Source organism: Peromyscus eremicus, chromosome 15 (genome assembly GCF_949786415.1).
Source record: "Peromyscus eremicus chromosome 15, PerEre_H2_v1, whole genome shotgun sequence".
Lineage (NCBI taxonomy): Eukaryota > Metazoa > Chordata > Mammalia > Rodentia > Cricetidae > Peromyscus > Peromyscus eremicus.
In genome coordinates, this window is record NC_081431.1 from 74912453 (window position 1) to 74938599 (window position 26147).

The 26147-nt window shown below is 40.5% G+C and overlaps 1 protein-coding gene across 3 annotated transcripts in view; it reads right to left on the reverse strand.

The window, feature by feature from the left end:
• Positions 1-26147, reverse strand: part of Cntnap5 (contactin associated protein family member 5) — a 920429-nt gene that overhangs the window by 117898 nt on the left and 776384 nt on the right. For all 3 annotated transcript variants that reach the window (XM_059280761.1, XM_059280759.1, XM_059280758.1), the window contains 2 exons: positions 19127-19345; positions 8319-8558 (listed from right to left, as the gene is read on the reverse strand). In XM_059280761.1, coding sequence (XP_059136744.1) covers positions 8319-8558; positions 19127-19345 — 459 coding nt within the window. The remainder of the gene's footprint in view (positions 1-8318; positions 8559-19126; positions 19346-26147) is intronic.

Consider the following 26147-nt stretch of genomic DNA (forward strand, 5'->3'; position numbering starts at 1 on the left):
TTCTAATGTTTAGGCATTATTTGTTTCAGTATAAAGCCTAGTTCCACGGTATTTGTAGGTTCTGCTGCTCATTCTTTTCCTTCTGTTTTGTGGCAGGAGATAAAGGAGCTGGAATGGGTTTAGTTTTCTCATAGATTACTGATGAAGAAAATCTAAACATATTCAGTGAATTTTAACTTTTATTGTTATTTTAACTTGAGATAGAATAACATTAGAAAATACAGTAAGAACCAGCATGTGGGGAGAATTTGCAGGCTGTTTGAAGTATTCATTGATTGGTAAACATGATCGCTCCTAAAAAAAAGTCTGCATTTCCCACTCATTAGAAAGTGAAAGTCAAGGAAGTTTGAGAATAAATATATAACTACTGTCTCCCATGGTCAATGGTAAATGAGTGAAAACATGAACCAAGACTATTTCTGCAGAGCTCCAGTGACAGGTGAATTAAGCAAGAGAAGACAGTATTTATAATGGAACTATTGCAACAGTTGAAACTTAGGCTTACAAATATTTATGACATATATAGGAATGGTTATTGGATGAATTAAGGAAGCCTGTGGCATAAATAAAATACACATCATGATCTCCACATCTCCACTATATTAAATGCAAGTAACATTTTTGTTTGTTTGTTTTGAAATGATTGTCTAAGTGGTTCAGTTAGGTTCAACTTTCTAGATTTGTACATCAATTTCCAAATTTATTATCTAGCATTTTTAGCAACAAAAATATTTAAGTAATAGAATTGGCTATTCAGTCAATAATAGAAGAAAGATGAAAGCAAAAAGTACACATTGATAAATGATACCTAGGTGTATGGATATTAGCAGGCAAAAGAATTATGTCAAGACTGCCAAGGTGGCTCAGAGGATAAAGATGCTTGCAGCCAAGCCTGATGATCTGAGTTCAGTCCCTGTGAACATACTGTAGAATGAAAGAAGCTACTTCTGTAAGTTGTGCTCTAACTACACACGTGCCCTGGCATGTGGACAAAGACACGCGCACACAGAAAAAGAGAGATGCACACACACGAGAGAGAGATTAATAGATAGATAATAAATAAATAAATAAATAAATAAATAAATAAATAAAAACTTAAATTTGGTAAAATAAATAATGGAATCATATAAGGCCCAATCTTACAACAAATATAAAAATTAACTCAAAATGTAACAAGATCCTCAATAGAAGAGCTAAAATTATAGAATACTCAGAAGAAATCATAGGTACAAACTTTTACGTCCTTGAACCCACCAATTATTTCTCATGTATGACAGTAAAAGTAGAAGCAATAAAAGAAAGAAAAGATGAATTAGGTTCCATCTGAATGTAGCAGCTTTCTGTTTCAAAAGATAAAATGAAAACTCTGAAAAGAAAACCCATAGAATGGGAGGATAAATTTGTAATTATATTTTTATAAGAGACATATATTCAGAAAAGAGGAAAAAGTTGTGAATGAATGGCAATGAGAATAAAAATCTGTAAAAGATTTGAATATGCAGTTATTCAATCCAGACATGAAATGAATGGTAATGATTTCAAAGACTGTTTAGCATGACTAGTCATTAGGTATGAGCAAGTCAGAGCCACAGTATCGCACCGTTTCCCATACAGTAGGGTGTCTGCTATAAGATAGGCACACAGTAACAGGTTGTGAGAGTGCAGAAAAACTAGAGCTTTGTACACTTCTGGTAAGATGGAAAAACTGCAACCCACCTTGAAAAACAATTTAACAGTTCCTCGAGAGATGAAACACGGGGCCAGCAAGCTGGCTCAGCAGGTAAGTGAACTTGTCACTCACCAATCTTAGTGACCTGAGTTTTATACCCAGTGCTACACCGTGATATTAGGTCCAAGGGGGACCCCCCAAGTGTCCCCAGAAAGGGCAGTCCCACTGACTTGGCCCAGAGTGAAAGTCTAGGCTCAGCTCAAGCTGGACTCTGGGAGGATTTCTAGTGAAAAGATCAAAGCTCGCAGGTGGCATTCCTTGGGAACCTGTGAAATTGGTTTCTGCCCACTGAAAAGGGCCAGTTCCCTTGGCATATACCTATGGTTACCTATCAAAGCTAACTTTCAGTCTTTCATGGTACCTAACACTTGTACCTGTTGTGCATTTCGAATCCTACACTAGAATCCTGGCCCACTGGCCTGTCTTACCTCCTCCATTGGCTCCTTCCCAGGCTATTCCAGGTTACAAAACTGGCAGGCCCCACACTCCCACCCCAGCCCTGCTTCTCTGCTTCTCTTGCTAGCCTCTCTGCCATTTTCTCCCACTTCTCTCTGCCACCCCTCAAGCTCTGCAGGGGAGATAGCCCTGGCCCTGGCCAGTCCTATTTGCTCTTTTTTCTTTCAGTTCTGGACTCTTCCGGATGCCTCTGTCTGTTCTCTCATATTTACAGTCAACAAAAGTATACTCCCCGTGGAGCAGCCATTTCTATGGTTCCTTCCCTGTGCCATCACCTGCAAGTGGAAGAAGAGAAACCGAGTTCTGAAAGCTGCTGTTTGTCTTCTACAGGACCACATGGCACATGTGTGCTCCGTCAGCTTCCCTTGCTCAGATAAATACATGTAGTAAAATGATAGCAATCTATGTGACATTCCTAAACACGGACACGAGTTTCAGGGGTAGTGTTGTTCGGAAGCATCAGAAAGTGGAGACAGTCCAGTGCCCACTGTCTGACCAACAGGCAAGCAGAGAGAGAAGTAGCCATAAAACACTTTGGCAGTAAAAAGAAAGAAATTGCCTTGACATGGGTGAAGGGACAACATTATCTAATCAGAGAAAGGTGAAACAAAGAAGCAATATGTATTAGGGTTCCTTTATAAGAGAGTTCCTCCTGGGCAAATCCACAGAGACAGAGAGAGGAGTGGTGTCTTGGGAGGCAGCAGACTGCTCGAGGCCATGAGAGTTTGAGGTCGCTGACAAGAAAAGAATCTGAACCTAGGTAGGGAAGGGTATGTGGGGAAGAACAGGAAGCAGGACAGATACACCTTACCAGGGGGGATTTATTTGGGTTTGAATTGTATCTAACTAAAAGACTAACAACAAATAAATCTTTAAAAAAAAGCACAAAAAGCAAAGAGCCATATTCCTGGAGGGACATTTACGTCACATTTTTATTCAGAATAAAATCAGAATCACAAATGAGAAAAAGCTCTAAAGCAAAGCAGCAGACCAAATAAATCAAAGGTCCCCAGCTCTGAGAGTGATTGACTTTCATATCACCTGGGCTGGAGAGATGGCTCAGAGGCTAAGTCCTCTTCCTTGTCCACAGGACCTGAGTTTGGTCCTTAGCACCCATGTCAGGCAGCTAACAACCACTGGGATCAGTTCCACAGAGTCTGATACTGTCTTCTGGCATCTTTGAGCTCCCACACACATGGCATAAATGTACACAATCATCCACAAAAAAAAAATAAAAAATAAAAATAAAAATACAAACAACCCATGAAGGTAGAGCTGGTGGACAACAGCTGGACCATTGGCTGCATGACTTTGAAAGTTTATCCTGGGATCTCCACATCTCCCCTCTCGTTACTGCTTCACAGAAGCTGTAAGAAATAGAGTTTTTCTGCTACATTCACCTATGATGTCCCATGTCAACATGGATACAAAAGCAATAGAGCCAAGGAGCTATGGGATGAAATGCCTGAAATTATAAACGCAAATGAACGTTTCTTCCTTGTTATAGCACCGTAAGGAACAGGAAATGGGGATTGGGCCCAGGACAGGTGAATGAGCACATGTCCTTAACTCCATCCTTGATACCCCACGTGTTTAAAAACCTCAGCTCTGGCATACATGACATTGCAATAAAGAGCAGGGAGCAGCCCCCCAGCAGGGAGCACTCTTTGTTCGGGGTTCTCTCTTGGCTCATGGCTCTCCTTTTCAGTTCCAAGTCACATTTCCCAGAGGCAATTGTAAAGACAAATATTTGGTTAAGAAGGACATCTTACATTCATTGCTTATGCAGGGGATCATTTAATTTCAATAAGGAGGTAGAAATTAGAAACAGTAGAGTAGGTAGGACCCTGAAAAGGTTAAGAAGGACACAGTTGTTTATTTCACTGGTGCATCAAAATGAGAAACAGGTATTTTAGCAAGTGTGGACAACAGTTGTGGCTGTATCAACACAGGAGAGTAAACACAAATGTTGCAGAAAGGGAAGCTATACCAATGAGGCTAAAGAGGAGGACGTTCCCGGGGATGTTTGAATGAGAGATGCAGGTAGAGCCTCCGATCAAGGTTTCCTTTCCCCATCAGAAGACTTTGACATAGATACTACAGGACACTTTTGGTATACTTTGGCATCATGTCTGGTCCCTGCATCTACATATGCTTCTTATAATAATGGGACCACTCAAAAATGCACTCGAACTTTACAGAGTTGTTAGCAGAGTTTTCCCCATGTGAAAACTGAGAACACCTTTGTCTTCAAATTAATTTAAAATGCATTTGCTTATTCTTTAAGAGTGTTATGTACGCTGCTTGGTTATTTTTTGTTACCTGGACACAGGTCAGGGTAAATCAGCAAGAGGGAACTTCAATTGGGAAAATTCCTCCATCAGACTGGCCCGAAGGCAAGTCTGAAAGGGCATTTTCGTGATTAATGATTGGTGTAGGAGGTCCCAGCCTACTCTGAGCAGTACTGCCTCTGGGCAAGTGGTCCTGGATTATCCAAGGAAGCTGGCTGAGCAAGCCACCGGGAGCAAGCCAGTACACAATATTTCTCTTGGTCTCTGCTTCAGTTCCTTTCTCCAGGTCCCTGCCTTGGGTTACTGCCCTGTAAGCCAGATATGCTCTCTCCTTCCCAAGCTATTTTGGTCATAGCACTTATCATAGCAAAAGGGAGTAAATTGAAACAGATGTTGGGAGCAGGTTCATGGATGCTGCTAGGATGGACATGAACATGCTGTTTGGGGGTGGGGTGTGGATTGTGAAATGTGTTTGGCGCTTTGGCCTGGAAAAAACATTGTGGGCTCAGAGTCTACCGGGCTATTTTGTATGAATCTGAAACAATGTTGAGAGCAAAGCAGATGATGGAGGCCGAGCTTGTTACATTTCAGAGGGAAGAGTAGACATCAGGATTGTTGGTGTGTTGTTTTGTATGTACAACCCCTGAAGGTGAAACTTATGCTGCACTGAGAAAACAGATGCTGGTCAGCTGGAGCTGAGGAATCAGCTGTGATTAGTAAGAGACCAGAATCACAGAGGCAGAATCTTCTGGAAAGTGTTTACTCAAGGTTAACACCCAAAGTTGTAGGCCAGAGGAGCCAAAGCTACATCACAAGCTGGCACCAAACTTGGTAATATCTAAGAATCTTCCAAATGGTACTGGTTTTGGTGGTGTGAAACTGCCATACTGAAGGTGTCATAAAAGTTGAAACATGGCACCATGAGAAGTCATTGGTGAAGATATAACCTTGGTTACTGTAGAAACCCCAGGATTGGAAGGGTCATGGGGAGAAGGAGAAGTTTTGTACCATGTGAAGTGTCAGAGTTACAAAAGAGAGGCCAAGAAGCCATTGGTGAAAGTAGAGATCCCATCATATTAGCAATGCCTGGACTGTGGGACAACAGCCAAGGTAAGCAACAAATATGGGATGGAGCTGGCCTGAGTGTAGGAGAGGACCTATGTGTTCTGGAGATCACAGAGCCAGGGAAATGGTGCTGGCTAGGCCCTCAGGAGGTCAGACCATGAGTGGGTACCAGGTGCCAAGCATTGAACATTTTACACTGTCCACATTTAGTTTTGCTTTGGTTTGGTTGTGACTGTGCTCTGGTTCCCCCTCTTCAAATATGAAAGGATGTTACTTACACTTTATATTAGAGAGAAAAAACACTTCAGAGACTTTTAGAGAATTCAGATATTTAAAGAGAGTAAACTTTTAAAAGTGTTTAAATTTTTAAAAACTGTGGAATTTTTAAAATTTTTAATTTTAAATTTTTAAAAGTTGGAATGTTTTTTATTATGACATTGATATTAATATGAGATCTTAGAGACAAACAAGAAAGGAAAGTTTATGATTTAATAGTAATGTATTGGTGTGTCAAGTTGACAAGGGGATAATTGTTCTGGTTAATTTTTGTCAGCTTGACACAGGCCAGGGTAATCTGGGAAGACGGAACTTTACTTAAGAAATTGCCTCCATCAGATTGGCCTATAGACAAGTCTCTAGGGGTATTTTCTTGATTAATGATTAATGTGGAATGGGATGGCACAGCCCACTGTGAACCCCTAGGCAAGTGGACCTGGGTTGTGCAAAGAAACAGGCTGAGCAAACCATGGGGGGTAAGCTAGCATTCCTTCATAGATTTCACTTCATTTCTTGCCTCCAAGTTCTGCCTCGAGTTGCTGCATTGCCTTCCCTTGATGATGCTCTGTGACCTGTACGTCAAATAAACCCTTCCCTCCCCTAGGCATTTTTGGTCATGTCATCTTTCACAACAATAGAAAGCAAACTAAGACACATATCTAATGCATTTTTATCACATCCCTCCAACTCCTTCCAACCCCCCATGTTCCTTTCTAACTGCATGCTATTTATTTATCATCCATTGAGTCCAGTTAATGATGGCATTTTTGGCTTGCATATAAGACCATCCGAGGGAACATGGGCACAATAACAGTCAAGAAAACCAACTCTTCTTCAACTAATCAACTGTCAATAGGTTGTCAGCTAGGGGCGGGGCCTATTGAGTCTCTCCAAATTCCATGTTGGAATATTGACTAGATTGATCTTTTGCAGGTTGTGTGTAAGCAACTACAACCACTATGAGTTTGTGAGCTCTTATCTACACAAGTTTCAAGGCTAGCAAGATGGCTTTTCACCTTATCTGAGGACCTAAGATTGATCCATGGACCCACATGGTAGAAGGAGAGGTCAAGGGCCACAGGGATTTCTCTAACCTCCACGTGTGTGCCATAGCACATGTGTTCCCTCAACAAAATAAGTAGTTGTAATAGAAAAACTTAAAATTTTGTCTTTAGTTAGGAGCTATCGGTTGGGGCCTGTTTTATTTATTCTAAGCTCTGATACATGGTTTAACACCCTGTTGGTTCTAAAGTTTGTTCCAATGTTTTGTTTTCCCAAGAAGTTTATTATATTTCCTGGCAATAACAAGTAAATAACCCCAATTAGTTGGAGCGAAGGTCAGAATGAAGGAGAGGAGAAATTAAATTACAGAGTCCTTCAAGGAAAACACTGGGTTCTTTTTTTCTTTAACTTTCAGATCAAGTTAGACTAAATAAACTACTGCTTGATAGAAGATCTTGAGAAATGTGTTTAAAAGCTGAAGATATGGCTTTGTTGTTCAAGTGCTTACAGTTTGATCCTCAAAACCTAGGTTAAAAAAATAACTAGCGTAGTGGTGGTTGCGTTCTCAATGCTGAGGAGGCAGAGTCTGATAGATTCCTATAGATTTCTGGCCAGTCAGCCTAGTCCATTGGAGAGTCTAGACCAGTGAGAGACTCTGCCTCAAAATACAGGGTAGATGTCACCTAAGCAACATATACCTATTGTTTCCAGTGGTCTGCACATACATGCACAGCCCTCATACACAGGAATATGCACACACACACACACACACACACACCCCAAAAATGTGAATGTCTTCATGAATAAGTAAGAAACATAGAATTACTGTCTCTTGCAGTAGTTAAAATATTTTATTTTAATATTAAATACTTTGAACATTGTTTACACTGGGTGCACAGCAAACTACTATTTTGTAAGTAAAAGTTAAAAAATATGAAGTTTAGACTGAACTTTTTTTATTCATTGATATGTTTTCTTTCAGAAAAAAATTAAAGATGGCTTAAGTGTTTCTATATCTTCTTTTGCACTCAACACTGTGGTCCTTTGATACATTTTTTTAATTGAGGTATTAGAACTAGAATTGTTAGTAAGTGATCCACTTCTGGTCTTCAGCTTTTTCTTCAACCTGGAGGATGTGCCCATTTTCAGCTATGACCACGCACAACTGCACTGCCAGCAAGCATGCAAGCCCAATGCCAGGACAGAAGCTATGACAATGTTGATGAGCTAAGCAGAGTCTAAACAGGGAACACTTGAGAGTACAAATCTGGGGCACTGCTTGAGGGCATGGAGAACGTTGGTTTGACCATTGTCACACATAGAAGCAATGGTGTAGTGTGCCTAAAGGCATTGGTGTCATTGGTTTAATCATGCCATGTGGACATTAGAGCATCACATGCAGGAACAATGGTGTGTATTGCCTCAGGCGTGGGATTGCTGGATGTGGCCTGTGGAAGCTGCTGAACTGGACACAGCAGTGGCATGCACGCCCAGCTTACCTTTCTGGCAGAAAGGCCCTTCATATGGTGAGTTGGTGCAGTCACAGGAGTAGCCACTGTGCTTTTCCACACACTTGCCCCCATTGTGGCAGTTGCTTCCATAGCTGCTGCAGTGACCTGGGCAGCCAGGTCTGACTCCAGACGTGACCTTTGCCCTCTCTTCCAGGTCCACTTTCTGCCCATTCAAGTGTAAAGAGCGGATACATCCAAGAAACCCTTTCTGTCTTGACGATGTCCCTCCTAAGGGTGAAAAACAAGAGGGAAAACATGAACAGTGTCATTGCTATATTTCATAGATATAACCGATAGATCACAGAACCTCTGACTGTCCCTTCCCTCAGAAATCAGGCCACTTCCTGCTGCGGAGTCTCTCCCTGGACAAGATGGGAGAGCCTGCTCTGACCATGCAGCTCTTCTTCCCGTTGTAGCTGCAGACAAGGCCTGCCTCTTCCCTACTGCCATGACGCCAGAGGGCCTTGAGGGCTGGATGCTAATGATGATGTCCAGCATGGAGACTGGGGCATGTGGTGTGAGACTTATCCCCATCTTCTTGAAAATCTGTAGGATCAAAATGCCTTCTTTTTTATCTTTGGATCTAAGAGCTCCTCACTCTCATTTTGGGATTTTGTGGTCTTCATGCTATTGCTCTCTGAAGGAAGCTGTCTGCAGGGTAATTTCACCTCAGCTTCTTTCTGTCGATCTATAACATTGTATTACATAAGAGTAACATCTTCCTGCTAACACTTAACTGAGGTGGTATTGTCAGCCCTGCTGAACTTTTCTTTAAGATCCCAGTAAGAGAAAGGAATTTAAAGGAACATGAAGTCAGGGCTGAGGATTTAATTCAGTTGCTAGAGTGCTTGCCTGGCATGCATGAAGCCCTGAGTTCAATTGCCAGTACCACTGAATTAAGTAATCATGGCTGTGCATATCAAAAATCTCAGCACGCAGGATGTGAAGGCTGGAGGATCAGAAGTTCAAGATCATCTTTGACTACATAGCATGTTTGAGGCCAGCTTAGGAAATATGAGACCCTGTTTCAAAGAAAAACATGCCCAGAGAGGGAGAGCAAGACTAAGAGAGACATAGCTCTTCTTAGATGCACAGGAATGAAAGTTTACATGACCATGGTGCCTGCGTGTAAATAAAATATGGATATTTTTATGCAGCCTTTAGTGTGTTCATCTGAAATAAAAGGGATAGAGTTAGATTGTCCTTCCTGGCAAATTTCAAAGAGAACGGTCAGATGCACCAAAGAGACGAAACTGCAATATATTCCTTTATGCTTATGCAGTGTAAGACTGTGCCCTGGGAGAGGGAAAGATCGGTGTTGAGGTTCACCTCCATGTCACTCACTGGCTAGCTATATTGAGCACTGAATTGTTGGATTTTCAGCTATTCCGTGAGTCATTCCATGTTTTTATAGTAAAGCTTACTGAGGATCACAGAGTATAGCATGTGTTCCGGTACTGCAGTCCTGTGGATCCTTCTCTTGAGTCTTCACCTAGACTCACCTAGACTTCACTTCGCCTAGACTCAGTAGGTACATTATATATTATCTGCTTTTTTATCTTAGAGTTATCTATAAAATGCTGTTTAGCAGATAAGATTTCTCTACTCAAATTGAGACTTGGGCTGTAATCCGACTCTCAGCAGAGATACATCTGGAGTCTGTCAAGACAGGGTTCAATACTCTCCATCAAGCATTGAGCAGATTTAAAGTTTCTCATTGTTTTGTTCACAGAGAAAACCCCGCTCTTCCCAGATATAAGAGAAATGTGTGCTAAGAGACAAGAAGCTGGAAAGCACAGTTAAATCCCATTAGCCTGTATGTGTGCTCTGCTGAGAATTCTAGGAGATCCTAAACGAGGCAGAGGCCCATTCTGGCTTTAGAAAATAGGCATTTTGTGTCTGATCTTAAAGTTCAAGATTATATCATAGATGAGTGGAGAGTGCATAAAAGTCCTTGAGGTATGCCTAATGTATTAATGAAACATAGAAAGAATGTGAGGATGATGGAAGAGAAAAAGAAGAAAGAAAGAGGAGCAGGAGAAAATACTGATGGTAGAAACTACACATCAATTATTTTCTGTATTTATACTGTCTTAATTGAGACTCATTCCTCTTGAACACTTTATGCTACAACTCTGTTAAATTTGGTTTAGAAAGTAACTAGATCTGTGTGCATACTTATCAAAGAAGATAGGCTAGGCATTGGAAGTTTGCCATTTTAGATAGGAAATATAAGTGTAAACAAAGAAAATAAAATTGTAAATCGAGGTGGGGGATGGATCAGCGAGTAAAGTGCTTACCTCGCAGACATGGAGACCTGTATCTGATCCTCAGAACCTAGGAAGACTTCATGGGACTGGACTAGGTCATCTGCATGTGTGAGACAGTTGTGCAGCTCGGTCTGTTTGAAGGGCCCTGGCAGTGAATCAGGATCTATCCCTGGTGCATGAGCTGGCTTTCTGGAGCTCATTACTTATGGTGGGATACCTTGCACAGCCTTGATGCAGTGGGGAGGGGCTGGAACCTACCTCACCTGAATGTACCAGGCTTTGCTGACTCTCTGTGGGAGGCCTTATCTTTTCAGAAGAGGGGATGGGAGGTGGGGTTGGGGGTGAAGGCTGGAGGGACGAGAGGATGATCAGCAGTTGGCACATAAAATGAATAAAAATTTTCTTAATAAAGAAAAAAGAACCTATAAAAAGACTAAATGATGTGATGTGTGCCTATAATCACAGGGATGTAAGATATGAGGTGGAGACAGGCAGATCTCTGGAAAACCACAGTGTAGATGCTTAGGAATATACCTTCCTTAATCCATCCCAGGTATGGTGCTTTGAACGAGAACAGCTTCCTCAGCATCATGTTTGCATACTTGCTCCCCAGCTGGTGGAACTGTTTGAGAATGATTTGGAGGTGTGATCTTGTTGGAGAAGGTGTGTCATTTGGGACTGACTTTGAGGTTTCAAAAGCCTATGTTATCCCCACATATCTCTCTCTGCCTCATACTTATATATCAAGATGCAAGCTCTTGGCTATTGCCCCAGAGCCATGACTGCCTGGCTGTTGCCATCATGATTGTCACAGAGTCTACCCTCTGTAACCATGAGTGCAATCTAAGCATTTTATTGGTCATGGTGTCTTATCATAGCAATAGGAAAGTACCTAAAACACCAGGTTACCAGACCAATAAACACACATGAATCACTGCTTGAGTCCAAAGAATAAAAAAGAACTTTCCTGAGATACAAGGCTAGTCTCTTACTCTGAAATATTGAAAAAACATTGAGTTTGCTTCCAATTCTGATAAGAATGCAGGCCAAGAGGCCAAGCCTCAATTGCACTGTCTTGTCTGTTTCAATTTCGGTGAGTAAGTCTCCTTTAACCACAAGATAAATCAATGGCACACACAAGCCGATCACAAAGGAAGGCTCATTATTTTTTTCTGGGGGTTATATGCAATAAAGAGGGGAGGATTTATGGAGCCTCACACTGGGTTCTGTTTCTCCTGTAGTCACCCCCCCTTTGTGGATTTGAATAACTCTTCATATATCTTCTTGGTGTCATTTTTCTCCTAGCAGAGGTGGCGATTGCAAGATCTATTGCACATTTTCTTGCCTGTGTGGCTTAGACAACAAGTTTATAAATGAAGAAAGGGTGGCTGGGGTAATTTCTCTAGTAAAAATGCACTTCTCAATGTAGAGACATATAACTAAGTACTATTTCCCCCAGACTAGAAGCTCATGCCCTTCTAGACGCTGAGAGAGCACCATGACACGAGGCATTGTGCAAGTACCTTGCACAGTGAACTGAAGTTGTGCTTTTATAGGCTGTGCTTTGTTTTTATAAAAGAGAAAAATCTAAAGAACAGATTCTTTTTATTGTAAGAAATGTACAGACTAGACCACATGTTGGATAATTTTAAAAAGATACGTACCAACACAAAATACACACACACACACACACATACACACACACACACACATGCACATCCATGGACATATGCACATATAGAAACACATACACATAAACACACACATAGACCATACACAAACATACATCTACACATACATGTGCATGTATACACAGAGACAACACAAGTACACATGCACACATGCATGTACATGCACAAGAGACAACACAAATGTGCACACAGAGAAAACACAAATACATGTGCACACATACATGTACATGCACACAGGGACATGTACACACACTGTTAGAGGACATGTTGTAAGAGTCCACTCTCTCCTTCTACCGCATGGGTCCTAAAGATTAAACTCAGGGTGTCAGACTTGGCGAGAGTCTGTATCTGCTGAGCTATTTTTTTTTTTTCATTCCAAATTTGTCAATTTTTAAAAAGAAAGAAATCCTAGCAAAATTCAAGAATGTCTTCCATTGAGAAATCAGATGGAGATGCACTTGCTTTCTTGCTGGCTTCTTTCCAGGACCCCACCCAGATTTAGCAGGTTAAGTTACCTGGCTGTCTTTGCACACACATATTCCAGCTATCATTCTGATACATTTTCCACTTTGCATTTTTGCATCTTGGCTTATGTACAGTTGTTGGGCAGCTATTTTTTCAAATTATAACATTCCTTCCTAGAGAGGCTCTTTAAGAATTGTAATGTAAACAAAATTTGTACCATTCACAAGCCCCTCCCAAAGGTTATATGTAGCTTTGTTTTTTACTTTTTGGGGGCCCACACACAACTCCCAAATAAATACATGGATACTTATTCTTACTTATGAATGCCCAGCCTTACCTTGGCTTGTTTCTAGCCAGTTTTTCTAACTTAAATTATCCTGTTTCTTTTTAACTACATTTTGCCTCTGAGCTTTTTACCTTTCTTTATTCTATATATCTTTCTTTCCTTCTTACTCTGGGACTGAATGTGGGGCTGGGTGGCTGGTCCCTGGCATCCTCTTCTCCTTGCTCATTCCTCCCCTTCTTTTCTTGAGCCTAGATTTCTCCTCTTACTTATTCTCTCTGCCTGTTAGCACTGCCTCTCTCTCTCTCCTGCCTCACTTTGGCTGTTCAGCTCTTTATTAGACCAATCAGGTGTTTTAGGCAGTCAAAGTAACACAGCTTTACAGAGTTAAACAAATGCAACATAAGAGAATGTAACACATCTTTGCATCATTAAACAAATATTGCCAGCAAAAGTGAATGTAACACATCTTAAAGTAATATTCCACCACAGTTATATAAGTAATATCAGTTGTTGGAACAGGATATGCTTTAAGAGCCCCCCCCCCCCCACCACCACGATTCCTGTAAGTGGTTCAGGAACCTTGAAGGATGTAGCTTTTATGAGTCATCTTCCAGGCCACAGGGAGCTGTCAATGAGGCAGCTATCTGAGCCATCCATGTTCTTGTGAGCAAGCCTCATTTATAATTATAAAAGAAACCAATAAATTCACTTTCTCAGTAAGTTAGACTTTAGGGGAATTGCTTCTTTGTTTTGTAATTTTTGCTCTTTTTAGAGTGAATACATAGTTGTTCACATCTCCAAGGGGAAATTCACACAATAGTTTACTATACAGTTAGAAGAGAGAGAAGATGGCTTTATTCTTAGAGTGGTTTTCAGCCTCTCTTTACAGGCTCAGTCTTAATCTGCAAGTTCTTTGGTAATCAAACTAATTTTGTTACCCATGTCAAGCATGCTAGAGTTATATTACACATTCCACTAAGTTCATCTAATTCTCAGTGAGAAAGGAAGTGGTGTTGCTGCCCTTCATTCTGAACAGTGAAGACATCAACTTAAAAAGGATTACCTTGTTTAGGGTCAAGAGTAAGAAAAATTTTGCATGGCAGAGCTGGGGTGGAATAGGATCTGCTGACAGGCAGCAGTACAGAGGACTCCCAGCCCTGAATCTGTGAGCTAAGCTATTGTGCTGAAAAATTGAGGTCAATGCCACAAGAAAGGGAATCTACTTTCTTCTGCTTCTCTCTCACATGGTTTCCTGTTCCAAGAAGCACACACACCCATTTATCATTTTGGTGCATGACATCAATCTTTTGGACAATAAAGAGCATTGATTAGATGGTGTATTGAGAAGCAATTTGGTATAGCATATCTCTGTTGGCCCTGGTATCAGATGAGTTCATTAGGATGGTGGTTCCTTGGATTAAGTATGAATCAGTTCTTAAAATGTAACTTAGAATGCTAAACCTGCCTTAGAAAATCACTTGATAAGTTTTCACTGTCTCCAAAGAAGTGCCTTTATATACGTGCCCTCTCCAACCCTGCACAAACACAGGAGTCTCCATTTTCCCAAGTTCTCCTCTTTATCTCCTTTAGTGCCAGCATTGAGTGGGCCAAACGTGGCTCTGATTTAACAAAAATTATTACGTTAATGTTTTCCTGGTTTTTGCTTCATCTCATTTTATCTCTTTCTCCCTCTCCTTTTCCCTTCTCACTTTACCCTACTCCTTTCTTCCCTCCCCTCTTTTCTCCTACGCTTGAGTATTCAGCTATTTAATCCCTATGTGAACTACTGTGCCTAAAGCCAGTCAATAGCCTACAGAAGCTTAACATCTGTCATGGAAAGCTTAATCACTGTCTCAGTAAGTTAGACTTTAAGGGAATTGCTTCTTTGTTTTGTAATTTTTGCTCTTCTAGAGTGAATACATAGTTGTTCACATCTCCAAGGTGAAATTTGACGGATCTAGAATTCCATAAGAAACAAGTCTCAGGCATGTGTGTGAGGGAGTTTCTATATCATATAAATTGAGGTGGGAAGACCCACCCTAAATGTGGGTGGCACCTTTCCATTGGCTGCTTTCCTGAACTGAATAAAAAAAGGGAGGGAGAGAGAGAGAGAGAGAGAGAGAGAGAGAGAGAGAGAGAGAGAGAGAGAGAGAGACCTAAGCACCAGCATGTATTGTCTTTGCTTCCTGACTAGTATTGCAATATGACCAGCTGCATCAAGCATGTGTATGAATGAAAGAAAGAGGCAAAGGAGGTAACAACAGAAAGCGAGGCTCTCGGGCTCATCTACACAAATGTCTGCTGTATATCTGCAGCATATCTGGGAAGATGCCACACCCAACTGGGAAAAGTGAGACCCTTCCTTTGCTGTGCTATGCACACAGGCATGAGACATGTAGGGAGTAGATCTGTCATTCCTGAACTTCATTTCCATTCTATGGCAAAAGACAATCACAAATTTATACCAGCTATTTCTCTACCAAGGTCTCATCCAGAATACTAACAGCATGAGGATGAGTACAGAAGTTCAGACTTCCAGCACTCACACAACAGCCACCTGTAATCCTATCACTTGGGAGACAAAGACAGCATGCTCAAGGGGAAAGCTGGCTTTTCCACATCAGCCAAATCAGGGGTTCAGCAAAAGACCATGACTCAGAAATGAAGTGGAAAGCTATCAAGGAATATTTTGATATCAACCTCTTGCCTCTACATTTATACATGTGACAATAAACAAATATGCTCATGCACATGCAAACATGCATTCAAACCACACACATGTATACATACATAAAACTCACAAAGCAGAAATAATGAAATTGTCAACAGCCCAAATGGTGAGACTATACCTCAGCTATATATTATATATTTAAAGCTACATCCTATAAAATTTATTATATTCTGCTCAATCAATGCACTGGTCAACATAGCTTTGTTGCAAATATCCCTAACTATCATTGTGACAAACAGTGTTGGTACAATATTGATTCTGGAAATCTATCAAGCAATGAGTCATTGATCAACACTTTTCATGCTGTCACATTGAAATAACCAGGGCAGTGCCAGAAGGTATGTCCTATTTTATAAGATGCAGCCTGTGTCTGGTACACAGAAAGTACTCATGGTCACAGAAGAGATCCGGTGATCAAAATGCTGCTGGAGACTCTAGTTTGATTTAAAATTCCTCCCATGGCTAAAGGTATCTAGACAGGCACATCCATATTGATACTTAAATGATGCCATACTCAATCTATCCCAATCAAGACACACACTCCAATAATGGCATCCTTTGGTACCTGCCACAGATAAGCATCAAATGTCTCCACATTTCTGAGTAATGGAGGACACAGTTCTTTATTTGGGCTAATATAACTATGATGTTCAGTTTTGCCAATTTGATACAATACAGAATCACCTGTTAAATGATTCTCAGTGAGGGACTGTCTTGATTAGAGTGGCTTGTGGGCATGTCTTTGAGGGATAATCTTGATTAAGTTAATTCCTGTGTTAAGACCTAACATGAAAGTAGGTGGCACTATCCTTTGGTTTTAGGTCCTAGACTATGTAAAAAAGGAGGAGGTAAACTGAGAGTAAACATGCATGTATTCATTCTCTCTATACTTGACTATGGATGTAAAGAGTTACTTCAAGTTCCCGCCTCTTCTATCTTAGTGATGGATTCTAATCTGGAACTGTATACTGAATAAGCCCTTTCTTTCCTGTTACTTCTGTTGGAAAATTTTATCACAGCAACTAGACAGGAAACTAGGGCAATGACTAAGCAAAACTATCATTCATTCATTCATTCATTCACTGAACAGATGAATTACACAAAAAAATGGAAATGTTGGGTCTTCAACTGCCTTTGGCCAGATGACATTTGCCAACCTACCTGCCATTGAATGCTAAAGAGTAAGGCATAAATCAACAGACAAAGATAACCTATGACAGAATGTTTCCCCTTTTTCAATTTCTTCAGGTTAAACTCAATAAAGCACAGTAATTTCTGAAATGGGACTCACTGGAGAGAGGCATAATTGAAGTGAGCTTGCTCCTCAGACTGATCTGGGTTACAACTCTATCAAGATGTTTCATCCAGTGCCATCCACATGCTTGCACAACTCACTGAATTTGTGAGCAATTTAAATGAGTGGTGATAAAATTTGTCACAAAACACTGCTGCCTCTCTTCCATTTTAAGTTACACAAAGTTCACCTCGTCTCTGTTCTTGTGATAGTTGGGGAGCTTTGATTGTGTAAAAAGCCAATCCTCCATCTTTAGATCCTGCTTCAACTAGAAAGATTCATAAATACTGCCTGAAGATAAATTAGACTTTCACATGGAGTATAATTTATGAAAATTGTAAAATACTTGAACTGATTCCACCAAAAAGAAGATATTAAATCTTGATGAGTAGCAAACTCCTCCAAGAAATAAAATGTGATGTTTAAATAGAACTAAAACAGCAAAATAAATTTAAATTCTTTCTGTAGTAAATCATATTACTTACAGGAGTTATTAATTAAGGAAAAGACTTATAATCATAAGAAGGTTTTAAATCACTTGATATTAGATTCTGCTGGATGTATAAAACACAGTTAATGAAGATACATGTATGGTGGATAATGAAATGAAAATCTGATTATCTCAAATTCTAGTATCTCTTTTCCTTAAGCAAGAATGTTTTCAGTGATAATATTTTCAGATTTAAAAATTACTTTAGCCCACATATAAAGGAAGAAAATAAGAAATATACATGGAATAGAGATAGAGTTCATAGCTGGTGGTGAGCTATACAATGTGAGTGTTGATAGAAAACAGTGCAAAAACAAAATCAGTACTAGGCTAGCATATCTAAAATATCCCCCCCTCTCTCCACATACATACTGCATGCACACAAACTCATACACATACCTACATGCATACATACATGCACACACAATTCACACCCACAGTCACACACACCCCCAACACACACAAGCACCTTGAAAAGCAGTGACTTTTCTTAGTTCATGTTCTATCCCCACTATCATACAATGTTGCTTGAATAGAGTTAGCATCTCTGTGACTATTGATGGGGGAAATGAGGGAGGGAGAAGGGAGGAAGAGATAGTGAAATAAAAGAAGGAACAAATTCAGTCCATGACTTCTGAATCTATCCACTCTCACCACTGTCAGTGACAACCAATTCAGAGATAATATTGGTGCTAGTGCTGAGTCTCACTGAGGGAGTGAGTACCATCTTATATTAGCTAGTGTTTCTATTGCTGTGACCAAAAGCAACTTGGAGAGGATAAGGTTTATTTTGTTTATTTTGTACTTGAATATCACAGTCAATTATCAAAGGAAGTCAGGGGACAACATCAAGCAGGTCAAGAACCTGGAGGCATGAGCTGATTTAGAAGCCATGGAGGGGCTGCTTATTGCTGTGCCTTACATGGCCTATTCTGCTTGATGTCTTATAGAATCCAGGACCACCAGCCCATGGATGGAACCATGAACAATAAACAGCTGGTACCCCTCACATAAACCACTAATTAAGTAAAGGCTCTACAGACTTCCTTATAGGCAAAATATATGGAGACATTTTCTCAATTGAGAGTCCCTCTTTCAAGTGTCTCTAGCTACTGTCATGTTGACATTAAACCAGCCAGCACTCCATAATTTTACTCCTGAAACTGAAGTTCTTTAGTTTAGTTAGACTATTTGATCACACTTTTAACAATAGTTATCAGGAGTTGGGGATTGCCAAGAAGAGTGATGGACTGGAATCTTTATGCCTATGCTGTAAATTTTTATTACAATGACCCAAAACATAAAATTCCATAGACGTCTGAAAAATAACATATACATGGAGAAATGGTACCAAAACAGTCTGAGACAGCCCCTAAGTTTGTGAAGGAGTAGCATAAACTTTATTGTGATGATCTATGAAACTAGAATAAAACAATGTATGAAATTTAATAGTAAAAAGTAATATATTTTATTTCTTAGTTGTAAAAATATTAGGGATTTTCCTTGAGCTAGGGCACAAAGCTATCTTGTAGGTGTTTAGCACAAAGTATGCAGTATGATGTATCCTACCTACAAACAACTGACTATTCAGCTGAAGTCGGAAATGGCCTTCCTCTGAGGTCTCCCTTGTACTCCGTAGAAGGTTATCCACCTGCAGGGAGGTCTCCTTGAGGTTCCTCTCAGCCCGGATAAAATGCCATTGGTTGTCATTCAGAGGAGAAGGAGACTGGACAAGGAGTTCAACAGGGCCGTTCCCAACATCAATGGCGAATGTGACCTCAGAAGCAGCTGCAGCCAAACAAGAAAGAAGGATGAAGGGCATTGTCAGTGTGTTGCAGGCACAGGCATGTTCAGGATGTTTAGGGAAAGGAATTATAAGTCTCTGTCAGTGTGGAGAGAACATCTTGGAATTCCCTGGAACACTGGGATCACCATCAGCAGTATCAACTGCTAAAGACTAAGAATGTGTGTCTTCTATGCCCTGCCCACATCAGTTGTTCCTAGTTGTTCAATACAAGAAGCAGGGACCTGGGGCACTTGTGCCTATCCTAATCTCTGCTGAAGCTCTGGGTTTCCTTAGTCTACCCTGGTTTTACCTATATTCTACTGTACACAAGTGGTAAGCCAGGCATCTCCAAGCTATAGAGAGGAGACCCATGTCCTTAGAACAACAGTATCATTTGCCAGGATATTTAGTCAATGCGTGTGGTATAAGCACTCATATTTCCATATCCAAAAATTCCAAAATCAGGCTGGAGAGAAGGCTCAACAGGTAAGAGCACTTGCTGTTCTTCCAGAGAATCAGAACCCAGTTTCCTAATGTTCAGATGGGGTAGCCCATAACCGCCTAAAACTCCAGCTCCGGGGATATGATTGTTCTCTGGCCTCCAGAGGTACCTGGATACATGTGTAAATACCCACATAGATATATACACATAAATAAAAATATATCTTAAAAATATTAAGATTACTTTGATAATGTCAGTTGCTTGTCCAGGGCAATAACATTGAAAATGACACAGCCTTAAATTACTCTGAACCCCCCCCCCGCCCCATGTTGGTTACTGTCCAGGACTCTCTCCCTCTCCTTTAGCAATATATTATGGAAATCAATTGGCAGCCATTCATTAACAATAATACCAATGATATTAAAATGATGGTCATAATGAAGATAGTAATGGTGCTGATCCTGGTGATGGTGGTGGTAATAACCATGGTGACTGTGGTGATGTACTGGTGACAGTAGGGATGGAACCTAGAAGAGGGATGCTGGAGAGCATGGTGATAATACCTCAGACAGCAGTGATTGTGGTGATGCTGACTGATGAGGCTAGGTTGACTGACAAGCCAAATCCAGGGAATCTGGACCTTTCTCTCAATAGCGGGATTAGAAGCATGTGCCACCACACTTGATTTTTTAATGTGTGCTCTGAGGGTCAAACTCAGGTCCTCATGCTTATTAAACAACACTTGACAGCTAAGCCATTCATTCTCCAAGACCTGGTTTCTCTTTTCTGTGTCTGTTTTAATTGCTTTAGATATTTATTTATTTATTTTATAAATATATTTTACCTAATTGTATGTCTGTACACCACATGCATGTCTGATAGGGAAAGAAGCCAGAAAGGGTGATGGATCCCCTGAAACTGGCATTACACATGGCTGGAATGACCACATAGGTGCTGTTGACTGAACATGGGTCTTCTGTAAGAAGAGCAAGTGCGATTAGCCATTGAGCCCTCTCTTTAGCCTCAGTTTCTTTTTCTTTTCTCTCTCTCTCTCTCTCTCTCTCTCTCTCTCTCTCTCTCTCTCTCTCTCTCTCTCTCTCTGTCCCTTCCTCCCCCTGCCTTTCTTTCTTTCTTCCTTTCTTTCTTTTTGGTTGTTTGTCCAGACAGTGTTTGTGTAGCCCTGGCTGTCCTGGACCTTGTTTTGTAGACCAGGCTGGCCTCAAACTCACAAAGATCCACCTGCTTTGTTTCCCCAGCACTAGAATTAGAGGCATATACCACCACTGCCCATATCTGTTTCTCATATAGATCACTAGTTCCATCTTGAAAATCTGCTCATCTCAAAATCAAACATTTATTGAGAGATGACTGGCTTTCACATATATCTGTCTCTATGTATTCAGGACAAAGATTTGTGGGAATATGGGGGAGAAATATTAAATATTTTGGTAAAATTCTCCCTGCATGGTTAGTTTAAAGGTATTGGGTTACCATCAGTCAGCATACCTTTGTAGGAGGCTAGATGCTCTGCTGTCCTTGCCCAATTCTCTCACCAAGTTGGGCTTCGTGTCTGTACCGAGCTTAGTTATACGATGAATCACCTGTACCATACGATCTGTTTGTCTCCCCAACTAGTCTGCAAGCTGTAGAGCAGTGGTTCTCAACTTGTAGGTCATGACCCCTTTGGGGGTTGAATGACCCTTTCACAAGGGTCACACATCAGATATCCAGCATATCAAATACTTACATTATGATTCATAACAGTAGTAAAATTACAGTTATGGAGTAGCAAGGAAAATAATTTTGTGGTTGGGGGTCACCACAACATGGGGAACTGCATTAAAGGGCCAAAACATTAGAAACGTTGAGAAACACTGTTGTAGAGAAATTTTTACTTGTCACAGACCCAGGCACTAACATAATGCTTGGGTAGAGCAAGCTCACTTACTACAGGCCCAGCCCTCCATCCTGTGCTTTTATGTATATATCTCTGGCAAAACCAAGGCTGGACTCCTAAAAATGAATAAATGCTGCAGTTCTCCTTAGCTGCTTTTTGTTTTTATACTTGGGTTCCAGGATCTTTGTAAAAAACTCTTTTAAATGTTTTGTTACTGCTGATATTTATTCAAGTAACTATCAAAGACCAATAATATTTAAACCATTCCTCCTGGACATTAAAGAATCAATAAAATAGTACTAGCAGTAACATTAATATTTGTTAAGGGCATCACACAAGCCAGACATATTGCATAACATTTTCTGTCACTGAATTCAGTAAGGCCTCAATACAAACCTGTTAGACAAGAGTATATTCATCAGTGAGGGAACTGAGCACAAGTTGTCACGGTGGCTAAAACTAAGATTTAAATCCTGGTAATATACTTCTAGAGCTTTCATTTTATTTTTTTTATAACATAATTCTTCATTAAATCTTTGGGAATTTCACATCATGCTCCCCAATCCCACTTATCTCCCTGTCCTTCCATGTTCTTCCTTCACTCCTGTAGCCTCCCTCCGAAAGAAATCCTCCCAAAATACCAATTAAAAACAAAACAAAACAAAACAAACAAACAACCACAGAAAAATAACTTGATCCTCCATCTTTCCAATACCTCTTCATTCATCCTAGTGGCACTGGATGCTGTGGAGTGTCTCACAGTCTACCCTTTTGTCTGTTCGACTCCACCTACAAAATGTTCATTGCAATGAGTCATTGGTCTGGTTCAAGGCCTCTGGCACACCAGCATCACTGGATCCTCACCAAAACCTCTCGGATATCCTGCTGTTGCCCCAAGTCATGGAGATCTTATGAATATAGCTCCACAGGACCAGTCCCTTCACTATACTTCATCAGGTCACAGATCGAGTATATCTTAGGGTGGGCCAATCTGAGGCCCAGGATGTGGGTCTAAGTGGTAGCTGAATTGGTTGATCTGGGTCACTGGGACCACCCCCCCGTCAGGCACAATGCAGAGCCCACTCTCCTAGGCCCATGTTTTTGGGGCCAGCTCTCCTATGCCCATGGTGAGAAATGGGGCCATCTCTCCCAAGTGGATGGGACATCTCTCCCAAGTATGTGAGACCAGCTCTCCTGTTGTAGTGTCTAGAAAGGGGCAGGGTCAGCTATCCTAGGGCAAATGAGGGGCAAGGCCAGCTCAACATCACCCTTGTATTTCAACATACATAATTCCTATGAACGCCTGTGGCAACGTGGGCCATGGACATGATCACAGACCCCAACTTCAGTAGGAATACGGATTTACACATGGCCCTTGGCAGCTGCCCAGGCCTGGATGACACCACGGCCCCATGTGGCCGTGCAGAGTACTCAGATTGGTATTCCTGGTGGCAGCATGGATCTCAGACATGCACATGGCCAGAGTTTGTGGCCTTGACCCTGGCTATCTGTGTGGCCTTTGGTGTTACCATGGGTAGAGATTGTATGTTTAACTCTTGCCTCCAACCTCAAATACCCTGTAGTCTATGTAGTCTCCCATGGCCATCATGGCTAGAATACATAATAGAGATAACTAGATGCAGCTGAATATAAAAAGTATGAATGAGCAGATGGTACCATAAGCCAACATGGGCTTGACTCCAGACTTTGTGGCAGGGCACAGAGGCAATCACATATTCTCATGGCCCTGGATAGGAAATTGGGATGCAGTAACACTCTCATACTATCATAAACTTTCCACTTAAATGTCTCACTTAAATGTTTCTCTTAAATGATAGATATTTTCTCATTGTTTGCTCCTTTATTGTTCAAGACAAATCTAAGGGGCCTTTGGATGATATTCATCAAGCCGGATCAAGTTCCTGGGGAGTTAAGAGATGAATGAAATAACATGAACTCACCACTCTGTTGAGGGAAGATTGTCAAAGGAACAGCCTATAGAGGAGGAATGCCTCACAAGGGTTCCAAGGATCAAAGAAGCCTAGAAAAGGCCGCTGAATGTTCTCCCCTACCTCTACAGCAAGAATGTGTCACTGTACCCTACAGGGAATACTTTGGTGTCTACTCTCCACTGCTTTTCCCATTACTCAGCTCAAAGCTTAAGAGGCATTCATGTGTCCTCAACTCCTAGCCCAGATCAGAGATAAGGACAATACTGCTCTGTGCTAGACAACTTACTCTCAATGGACATATCAACCTTGCTGTTTGGATAGCAAAGAGGAGAACTCTCCAGGGATGGGACTGTGTCTCTTCTGAGTCAGTGCATCTGTTAAAGGACCTTTCCTTTCCAAGGAGCTGGTCTGCATGGTTTCTTGCTGTGAACTCTTTAGCATGGAAAGTCCATCTGCTTAAATGAGTAATGTTATTGGATTTGTAGCTATGAAGAGTAAGGTTTTTGATATTTTGTTACAGTTTTCCCCTTCATAGCAGTAGCAACAACAATAATATTAATAACTTTAGGAAATATGAGGCCTTGTATTTTGCTGACTTTATGTTTATGTATGTATTTAGTTTCTATTGGTAGGGACTGAACTCGGGGTCTTGTGTGTGCTAGCTAGTCCTCTTTGTTACTGAACTACATTCACATTCTCAGGTCTAACACTTAAAAATATTTAATACAAAATGCTTGTGTTTTAGAAAGCAACATTTGACAGTATAATTACAGTAAACATCAAATAATTACATTACGAGTTTTATTTGTGTGTTTTTATAAATTTAATACTAAATTGAATTAAAGAGATTATACTGCCCAAAGGGCACAGTGCACTGCTACAAAGTACAAACAAATTGGACACTGATCTGTAATTAACACTCCATCACTGGTGATTATCTTGTGATAATATACCATAACATTGACTGCGGGATTAATGAATGAAAAGTCTTCGGGTCTGATTTTTTTATTAAATTTTACATTGAGGTTATTACGTCCACACTATGGAATGGTTGGTATTCTACCTGCTTTGCAGAGTCTGAGTAAGTTAGGTATGAAGGATTTTTATTTTACACCAAAATCACAAAGCTTCTCCCATTAGTAGCGTGTGTCCTTGGACAATAAGTGAAAAGTAACACGGAGACACTCCCTTTTCCCATGTGTAGTCTGCAACTGCAAAAGAAACACTTAGCAGCTCACCCATGTGCTGGAGACCCACACAAAACCTCCACCCTGCCTTTGTGCAAATGTACTTGTCTTCTTGTGGGGAACTCTCAAATTTCCAATATCTGAGGATAGGATGTTTGCTTAGCTTTCAAGGGTATCTCATGCAGTTAAATCACTGTAACATGGTCAATCACCTCACTCAAACTATCAGAAAATGTCCACTTAGACAAGGGTAGAGGGATGTTCAAGGACAAGCTCAAGCAAGCTGTGGTCATGAGCAGAGTAAGAGCAAGGCACCGTACAGGTAGTGGAGACCACTTAGTCTAAAGATCCCAGAAGCAACAGTTAAGAGCAGCTAAAATATGCTTAATGTTTATTTTTATTTATTTATTTATCTCTATGTCTGTGTATGCCTACTCACATATATGCTGGTACATATGTGAGCAGGTGTGCTCATTCACGTGTATGCACCTTCATGGAGAGGCTAGGGGATAGTATTGGTGTCATTCCTCAGGATTCCCTCCAAGCCTTGTTTTCTGAGACAGAGTTTCACTGTGTTTCACTTCCCTCTCTAATGTAACATGAATGTACACTTAATAACACAAGTGGCAGCACAAGAAGCAGAAGAACTCAAGTTACTGCAAACCCTTGATAGTTTGGTTCAGTCTCTCCTTAACAGGAGCAAAATCTACGATGAAGTCTGCATTCAAATATTTGCTGCACAGATTTTTGATTATTTGGATATTTTGAGGTCACTAGAATTGATTCTGGTTAAAAGAAAAAGATATGGAGAGTGTTATAATTATTGGAGTTTAAAAAAATAATTTACTTTACCAAACTTGTCACTTTGTTGAAAATCTTCCCAAACCTTCTGAATATCTGAGTTTATATGAAAAACAATCTCATTGAAAATGAAAAAATATTCTCTTTTAAATATAATAGAAGATAAATAGGCCAATACAATTTATAGTTTCATTTGAACAAAAACAAGTACAGGAAATTAACTTTAGTGAACTCATTGACAACTTTGCAGAAAATCAAACTTATGGACAGACTTTTAAAGTTATTATTACTGAAATAGACTAAAACATTGTTGTTTTTCCATTTTCATAAAAATTAATTAATCATTGTATTTCTCTCCTTTTTGTGCTTTCATGTATTCTTATTAGCATGCTGATATGCATTGTCCTTCAGTAGAATGTCTTTCCATCCATATTTCTCTAGTGTCCATTTGGCTTAATGATCACTAATGGCACAGGTCCCACAGATAGGGCATTTATTTATTTATAGCTATTACAAAGGTATATA